The following is a 9,604-nucleotide window of genomic DNA, read 5'->3' as shown; positions in this document are numbered from 1 at the left end:
TACGTTTGTTGCTTCAATTACTGTCTGATACATAAAAGGTATAGCGATTGAAACTTTTAACCGTAAACTTTTTCCTAAGCATCCCCTTAGCTATAAACTCTGTTCTCGCGGAACAGTAATTCTGTAACTCGTAAAGTTCTTTACCGTACACTTGTTCCTATTGTTAACTAAAGGGAACCTACAGCAAACTGTATATTTATCGTTTTTCTCGCTACCGCGAAAGTTCAACGTGCCCGGTGTTTTATGCCGACAGCATTATGCATCTAATTTTTTCTATTGTCCTCTCTTCCTGGTTTAACAAGTGGACTAAACAATGTTGTGTAGCTATCGCAATGTTTGGAGCGTGCATTCACTCCTGTGCTCTTCTTAGCATGTGCTTTTACGCTTTTATCTTTAACTTTTTGTGGGCTACGTATGACACGGTTGTCAAAAGTTATTATTTGAAGGATGTTAAAAATAAAATGTCTCATTTAATTAATTGCAGTGAATAACACATCGCGTACAAACATAACGTCCTTAAAAGTAAAATTATAACTAATGTTTCGTCGAATGTAGGATTGCAATTGAAACACGAAATGTCAGCCGCGTCACGCTTGAGATTCTGCGGAAGTTAAAAAAGATATCGTAAATTGTGTACAACATTGTTGTAGCCAGGAAAGACTGTAGAGGCAAACTGAAACAGCTGTAAACGATATAAATAGTCGGCTTGCGCGCAGCGGTAATAACAAGTTTTGTGGGAATCCATCATACATGCCAGAACAATGCAATACAGAAAAGAGTCATAATCTTTTCCTCGCGAAGGAAACTCGACGCAGTAAAACAGCCTCGATGAAACATCTCCGTATAATGTACAAGTCAGAGCATGCGTGTACGTATACAAGTTTTCTAAGGAATTATAACACGCAGTTGTTTCAGTTCGGAGTGAACAAAATTGGCTCGACCAGTCGGGCCTTGTTATTCGTTCGGTGAGTGTCTAATTTGCACCTTTTGTAGACTTTTTGACTTCGTCTGAAAGTTTCAGAAAAATCTTACTTCTCGACTGTGTAACTTTTTGTTACGAAAAACAAATTCTACTGTAAACAATGTGTTAGACACTACACAAAGGATATTTCCATGTATTGATTATATTTTGTACGACGTTAAAAGCTATTAATCTTATCGGACAATTTAAATTGGTTTAGTCTACGCTTCGCACGAACGTCTGAACAATGACATCTATACGATAGGCTGTAAGTATTTTTATGAGCAGCTTTTTTATCGCGAGTTTGCTCAAAGTCACATTTGGAAAAATAAGAAATCCTCTTAATAATTGTTGAGCATTGGATTCTACAAGTGGAGGATAATTTTAATCTGTTGCACTCTAAACTGGTTGGGACCGAATAATTTCTTAATGTTTCCGTGTTTCGAATGTTGCGATCAAAACAATAAACTTGAAAACAGAATTTTTATTCTGGAAACCGAATCATTAATAGGTACGAATTTTTAAAGCTCCCAGACGAAAATATTAGCTTTATTCGGCAAAACTTAACTAAAATCAAACAATAAATTGGATGACCGTACTTTGAACAAAGGGCAGTTATCGCTCCAACGACAAAGTGTGCAAATTTTGTGATTCACTAGAAATAAGTTCATTATTCTGCTTTGACAACAAAGTAAGGCTTTTTTCTTCTATTGTAGTTTATTGTCACGATTTATAATGGTATCACGATCATGTGGTTATGTACATTATGCATGAATCACAGCAATTTTAAAATCTTGAACAAAAATTTCCATACATTGTTAATTGAGCGAACAAAGGAAACTTTTTATTCGGTAAAATGAAACCCCTTGACATTTATGAATCGCAAATAATTATTACATTTGAAAAATTGTAATTTGAATGTTCAAATTACTTCTTTAATTACATAAAGATGTAATTTGAATGTTCGAATTACTTCTTCAATTACATAAAGATTTTCCTTGCACAATTTCGTTATGTAACTTATTGAATAAAACATAAAAAAGAAGAGTGATGGGATTGTTTTTAATCAGAATGTTCAATGAAATATAAATCGATAAGCATGAAAGTGGATCGATGGTTCTTGACAAATATTAACTTTTCCAATTTCCATTGCACTAAACTCTTGTCAGTTCATAATTCTATTGTTCCTGGTACGAAAAAAAGGGTTACAAATTTTCAACCGGATTTCTCGCTTCATAAACGTATAAACTTTTTTGATGAAAATGGAAATGTAGAATTAGTTTAAATTTACTCGTATCACAGAGATAGTACCACGTGTCGATACGATACGCGTAATCTATCTATGAATGCAACGATGCACGGTTATGTTGTATATAAAGCACGGGTAAGCGGCCAACACAGACACAAGAAACACACAAACGCACACTATAGCATCGTTGGCAATAGGGACTTGGTTAAAGCTGCTTCAACATCAGTCTTCTACCGCGATTTGTCGTGTGCTGAGCTTTCGTGTGCTTCCCATGTCTTTTATCCGCTAAAGTCGCTCTTCCTTTACAAAATTATCAACGTTTCATGAACAATTAACGATTTATACGCGGTTGAACCCTGGCTCTTAGCGTTGTTCCATAGTTTGATAAGTACAAATTGCGCGTAATATTCGAAGTTCGCCGATTTCGTCGTAAGTAATTATCTAAACAATAGTTTAATTTGAACGGTGACGAAAATACTCGAACAACTCGTTAATTGTCGTGTAAACGAATTATTAATCTGTCGATGGGGGTGTATTTTCAGTGCGGTAAATTCGAGGAACGAAAAAAACATTAAGAGTAAATGGCTTTAGCGAAGAGAACGTAAAGCTTTTGGAAATAACGCGGAGATCAACCATGCCCGTAGAATCGGAGTTCAAGGCAGAGCAAAGCAACGAAGGGACACGCGAGTGCTTGAAGCACGCTGCTACGCAGAACGTGTCTTTGTCGCATCTTAGGAAATTACCACCTATCGACATCGAATTCAATGACCTGACTTACACGATACCTTACGGACCAAGAGGTACGATGCAAAATTTCTTCTTTCTGTACACTCTAACAAAACGGAAGACGCCTTAAATGAATTACTCGACTATCGTACATTTTAAATAATAAATTATTTAATCGATGAGAGCAACTTATCCGTAAAGGCAATTAAACGATGTTGCATTCTATGTTTCAATTAATCCGAAGAGGTCACGTTAAAGTTCGTAGGAAGATCGTCAGCTGATCGCGCTATTAAGAACACAAAACATTGTATATTAATTAATATCACTGTATAAGAAGTCTCGAAACAATCATAACACGTTCTAAATTGTTGTAAACACTGTTAGTCAAAACTTTAGAAAGACGCAATATTTTTTGAGATTATAATATAGATTATTGATGCAACTAGTTTATATCTTATTTAGATTGCATAATGCACTAAGTACGCGTAAGTTATAAAGTTCTCCTTAATACCGTATTATTCAACATTTTTTTTGCCAGGGATTTTATCATTTTGCAGATATTGCATAATTTATAGCCCCGGCTAATCCTTTGATGAATTACAAATCAATTTTTTCCACCCAATAATCTGATAAGTAGTTTGTATTTATCGAAGCAGAGCATAGTCTATATGCTACAAATTACACTGTCGTACAATGTTTTTAATTGCGTATTATCCTTTACGTAACAAAATAGAATAGCAAGATGTAAATTAACGCTGATTAACTCCGTGTTCAATCAGGTACGAACTCACTTTGACCGAGAAAGATTTCGGAAACGATAGTTTTTGACTACTTTCGATTCAACTCTTGCACGAGTTGCTCAATGCACCGAACGGAGAAGGTTCAAAAGAGAATCGTGCCGGTGCATTGAAATTAAGACAAACTATCCGTAATACGAAATCCACCCACTTGTTTGCCTTCGAACATGTAAATATAGAACACTGACTATTCTTGTTGAAAGGCGAAAATGAAAGTTTCAACCGCGAAACTCAAACGATTTCACGAATTGCACAAGTTCTAATACTTCTAGATTGTCAGATTCCCTAAATTGTAACATTGTTTCGAAAACAGAATTTAACAATAGAAAAAAGGAAGAAAAACTGAGGATTTCTTAAATCATTCAAGTGTCGTTTTAGGGAAATGATCTCATTAGAATCCTCAAGGAATTATGGAATAACTCGCTAACACTTTTTTACTTCTATGGCTACAAACGTTTGGGTGTCGTTACGATTCTCAGTGTTTCGCTTTCTATGTTTCTGCTGTAATGATCTCCACCTTTCTCCTCAGATAACTGGAAGATCGTGACGGATCTTTTATTTTCTGCCTGGGGGGTAACAAAAACGTTTTGTCCTGGTTACTCGTCAAATACTAATAAAAAATGTTACTTTCAAACGATGAAAGTCAGTAGCATGTCTTTTTATGAGAAATGTCATAAATTATGCGTGACAGATTATTACGATATTCGTGTCTGTAGTACCCGTATATCGTTCGTCGGTGTCAACAACCGCGTAATGACATGCTAAGATAATATAATAAAGATAACGTGCAGCAAATAAAAATTTCTTCGTTTAAATGCACATTTTTAAGAGTGAGTCAGGTAAGTAGAACTAAACGTCTTCAAGATTAATCAAAGTATAGCATAGTTGTAAAAAATGATCTTGGACACGTATTTAACGCGTCACTTGAATATAAATTATTGTCCTAATGTAACCACTTTTTTCCCCTTGTGACAAAAAAAGTCTCTAATTGTCGTTCATATTTAAACGCGTCTCGAAAATATTAAATATTTAACGTATGTTAACGACGCGATTACCTCGAAGAACGACGATAAAATTATTCGGAAGGCTGCATAATAAATACACGCGTAACGCTGTGTCACGTTTCACTTCCAAATATTATTTTTAAGTTCATGCTTAATTCGATAAACTCGACAATTTCGTGAGTATCGTATTTTTTAACGCGTGGAAGTTAGTCATGCTTATTTTATTTGTGTGCGCTAGGTTCGAAGGTGATTCTGAGGGGAATTTGCGGGCAATTCAAGTCCGGAGAATTGACGGCGATCCTGGGTCCTTCGGGAGCTGGAAAGTCTACCTTGCTCAACATCCTCGCAGGATACAGGTAAAGTTTCGTGTAACCTAGTGCGAAAGAAACTTGAAAAAATCGAACACGAAATGTCTGCATTTAAGTAGAAAATATGGGAGTTAACGATAAAGCTAATGCAAATTAATAATTCATTTTATTGCGATCGAAGAAACAAGCTCAAAAATAACCGTAAGTTTGACTAAAGAGTGACCAAGGATCAGTGCTGTCAAAGATCAGTGACCTCGCGACCTGGGATAAGCAAGTAGCGTGAGCCTAGACAGAGTTAACACGAATTCTAACGTGTCGATCGATAAACTAACTCGGTTCGCGTGTCGGAGACATCGAGACTCTTTCACGACGATCGCGTTTTTTGACAGAATACTTTCTCTCGCTGTTCGTTTTCAAGATCAACGATAATTATCGTTACAGAGTAACCGGGGCCGCGGGACACGTTAGCATCAATGGAGATGCACGGGACGTGGAGTCTTTTAAGAAAATATCGTGCTACATTATGCAAGAGGACCTCATTCAACCGAGACTCACGGTATACGAGGCGATGCAATTTGCAGTGGACCTGAAACTTGGAAATGTCCCCAAAGAAACGAAACTGACCGCTGTAAGTTTTAGAAACATCGGAGATCCGACGCTTTGCTGCAACGAGTAGTATGAATTATTTCCCGCGTTCTTCGAGTAATTCTTATGGTGATCATCCAAGAAGAATGCTGTTGTTTGCAACGCGTGTGTAGGTGTATTCTGAGAATACTCGAGCCGCGAGTCATTCTTCGTGTTCCCGGGAAGCGTTACACGATAGAAACACAATTCATTTAAATTTCAGTCGGTCCCCGAGCGGACACGACGATTACCAACGTGACTTTCAGATTTTCTGGATACCGTGCTGTGCATAATTTTAGATCGAAGAAATTTTGGACATCCTACGACTAACCCGTGCGAAAGACACGATTGCCGAAAGGTTATCGGGTGGCGAGAGGAAAAGGCTTTCCATCGCGTTGGAACTCACGAACAATCCTCCGGTCATATTCCTCGACGAACCAACCTCGTAAGTACTTTCGGGCTAATGACCATAGTAGTCGCCCACAACAGTGATCAATCAATCAATCGTAAGTACTTCGAACGATTAACGAAATAACTTCCGCTACGATTTTAAATATCGATTCCAGAGGATTGGACGAGATTTCTGCGACCCAGTGTATCGATCTACTGGAACGTTTGGCGCGATTGGGAAGAACCGTAATTTGCTCCCTTCACACACCGAGCGCGAGTATTTTCGCGAAGTTCGATCATATTTACATTGTAGCCAGCGGTCAATGCGCTTACAGGAACTCCGTACAGAATTTGCTACCGTTTCTTCAGCAAGTTGGTTTGGAGTGTCCGAAGCACTATAACCCTGCCGATTTCGGTGAGTAAACGTGACCGAATAAACGACGCGACAAATGCATAAATGTTATCGTTGCAGTGATTGAAATGTCTGCCGGTGAATACGGTGCAGAATGGATAACTCGAATGGTGAGTTTCGTGGACACGGAAATGCCTATTGACCCTATTTCCCGGCCAGCAACGACGTACCCGATGAAACGAATGTCGAAGATTCCCTGGTTCGATCAATTCACTACTCTCTCGAGGAGGATGTTGTTACAGCTGTACAGAAATAAGGTACGAAATATCGGACATTGATGGATCAAGTGTTTCGTCGAGTACTTTAACGGACAAGTTAACGCTTTGCAGAACTACGTGTATCTAAAAATCGGGTTACATATATTCCTCGGCTTCATCATCGGAGGGTTGTTTTTGGACGTCGGAAACGATGGGACGAAGACCTTGTTCAATTTTGGTTTTTGCTTCGCTTGTTTAATAGTTTTCCTCTACGTGCCTATGTTACCGGTATTAATGCACTGTAAGACATCAACGATTATGCGAGGAGAATCGATGATTCATTTTCGAGAACAATTCGATTTTTAAGCGAAAGCATCAGGCGGTAATATCCTCGATTTTCCTCCGCTTTCTTACTGACTTTGATTATCATTCTCCGTGACTCGGCCTCTTTTTCTGATTAATCTTAAAATTGCAGTTCCTTCGGAAGTTCAACTTATTAAACGAGAATATTTTAACTTGTGGTACGACTTGAGTCCGTATTATTGCGCTTTCACTGTGGTCAACATACCTCTGCAGGTGAATTTCTTATAAAATTTATCACGTTTCAACCAAAGTCGTTTCATTAATCGAATTTTACAGGTAATCGTATCGTCGATATATCTATTGATGGTATACGTAATCACGGGACAACCTATGGAGCTCTTCCGATTCACAATGTTTTTTAGCGTATGCCTGTTGTGCGTGTTCATAGCCGAAAGTATGGCACTGGCTATAGCCAGCACGTTAAATATAGTGGTAAGTAATAGACATATATTGTGTTACATATTTGTTTCGAAATGAATTTGCTTTTTAGAACGGTACGTTCGTTGGACCTGCGATCACCGTTCCTCTGATGCTAGTCGCGGTACAAGGACTGGGCGAAACACAAGATCTGCCTATTTATCGTAAACTGATAATGTATCTCAGCTACATTCGGTACGGCCTGGAAGGACTTATAACCGCTTTGTACGGTTTCAACCGTGGAACATTGTACTGTCCACCGACAGAAATATTGTGCGAATTCGGTGCACCTCCAGTACTTTTACAAACTATGCGTAAGTTTTACTACTAAGATAATCAGAGTGACTTTAACAAATATAGAATTAACACTAATATCTGAATTCTCATTTCAGAAATGAAGCACGCGGTATTTTGGGTAGACTTTCTTGCCCTGATAATCATTCTCGTTTTCCTAAAGATCACTACTTACTACTTATTAAGACAAAGGCTTAGACCGAACAAAACATTCCAAGCGCTTCATCTTATCGGGAGATTGATAAAGAGTCATTTTAATATAGCTACTTGAAGAAACTAGTCTCTTCTCGCAACGAATATGTACAAAATATTAACTGGAAAGAAAGGAACAATTTTTCGTTCGTTGATTGTGATAGGAAGCCAAATAATTACTTTCAAACGGAGACATTTGAAATGTCGGAAAATTCATTATTTTTTAAGTATGAGGATGTAGTGATCTACCTGATGGTTAGGGTGTATTTATCATTTATGAAATGAGAAATAATCGTCAACGTTGTCTTGAGATCGTCTTTGTACGATCAACGTCTGAATATCATAAAATATTAATGATATCACTAAAGGTTATAAGATTAAGTTTCATAACGCGGTTTTTTATATTTTATAGATCATAGTGCGTATTTTGTAATATCAGTGTCTAATTAAAATGCGGAAATAAATGTGTCAGCATTTAAAGCAATTATTGCATAGCTAAACATTGTGTGTACATTGCATCTCTGTTTATCAATATTCTTATCGTGGAACATGTTATCAGTAAAAATTGCAATTTTTTATAAAATCTATTTTTTTGTAGTACTACTAGCGCCATCTCTTCGGAATTCTACCTGAACTAACCGTATTTTCAGCACGCTTTTATTAGTTCCAATTTTCTACCGCTAGATGGCGGCACATGGGATAGGAACTCTTAGGCTAATTAGGATTAGACCGAGAATTGATAATAATTTGGTAGTCAAAACAATTTAAACTTAATTAGTTTTGGACTTTATTGTATTTCGACTCATATTACAGTAAATTAAGCTAATAGAATCAACTAGAGTAATTGAATTCTATCGAAACGATACACGTGGCGCCTCTAGCGGCAGCGCGAGGAACTAATGAAACTAGAGTTTCAAAAGTGTGTAGTTCACCCCGTTCGCCGGAGAGATGGCGCCACTTGTTCAATTATTTTTTTTAATTTAATTATTATTGATTTTATTGATTAATAGGCTATATATTTATTAATATCGATACTACGCTAATTGGAATATATTCTATAGGTCCAAAGTTACGAATTATATGTTCAAAACAATTTGTACGTTATAGTGTATCTCGTCGATGATACAGGGAACGACACAGAAATCACCCTACTTGTTATTCTAAATAATTCACCGAAATTTTATCATTTATCGATTCAGGAAATTCCTTTTTCAAATTATATCAGTTGTTAAATTATTGTTCAAGTGGATACCGTATTAATTTCGTGCTTTTAATTTTGTGATAACGATTGAAATTATGATTATCATATCGATAATCAGATGTCAGAAATTTTGTACGCGTGCAAATTGGGTTGCATACAGATAGGAGTAGGAGAATAATTAAAACTTAATTGCTGAAGTAAATAAATGTCTATATTAAGTAAATTCTTTCTTATATTATTATTAATTTTCATAAAATACATGTAACAGAATATTATGTATTTATTAAGTAAAATTACTTTAATAATTATAGTTATATAATATACTTTACACGTACCAGATGTTGAAGCAGTCACGTGTAAATTTAACTCGCGAGGGCACATAACTATATATATACTCAAAAAATGCCAGCCATGCGTAAAAATATCATTTATTAAAATATTCGTATCATTAAAACCATTAAAAATCATT

At 36.6% G+C, this 9,604-nt stretch overlaps 1 protein-coding gene across 4 annotated transcripts; it reads left to right on the top strand.

The window, feature by feature from the left end:
* Positions 1-884: 884 nt before the first annotated feature.
* On the top strand, positions 885-8,517 carry LOC100877222 (ATP-binding cassette sub-family G member 1). Of its 4 annotated transcripts, none has more exons than XM_076533717.1 (12): positions 885-1,229; positions 2,753-3,010; positions 4,976-5,093; positions 5,487-5,673; positions 5,969-6,114; positions 6,236-6,474; positions 6,532-6,728; positions 6,801-6,969; positions 7,144-7,244; positions 7,308-7,463; positions 7,522-7,762; positions 7,841-8,517. In XM_076533717.1, the coding sequence occupies exons 2-12, from the start codon at positions 2,845-2,847 to the stop codon at positions 8,011-8,013; spliced, it is 1,893 nt and encodes a 630-aa protein (XP_076389832.1). In that variant the 5' UTR covers positions 885-1,229; positions 2,753-2,844; the 3' UTR covers positions 8,014-8,517. The 4 variants fall into 4 exon arrangements, with proteins under 4 accessions (XP_076389832.1, XP_076389833.1, XP_076389834.1 ...); XM_076533718.1 differs by having other exon boundaries at positions 913-965; XM_012292059.2 differs by lacking the exon at positions 885-1,229 and adding an exon at positions 2,094-2,639.
* Positions 8,518-9,604: the final 1,087 nt, after the last annotated feature.

Source organism: Megachile rotundata, chromosome 7 (genome assembly GCF_050947335.1).
Source record: "Megachile rotundata isolate GNS110a chromosome 7, iyMegRotu1, whole genome shotgun sequence".
Classification (NCBI taxonomy): Eukaryota; Metazoa; Arthropoda; class Insecta; order Hymenoptera; family Megachilidae; genus Megachile; species Megachile rotundata.
This window is presented reverse-complemented; position numbering and strand designations above follow the sequence as displayed.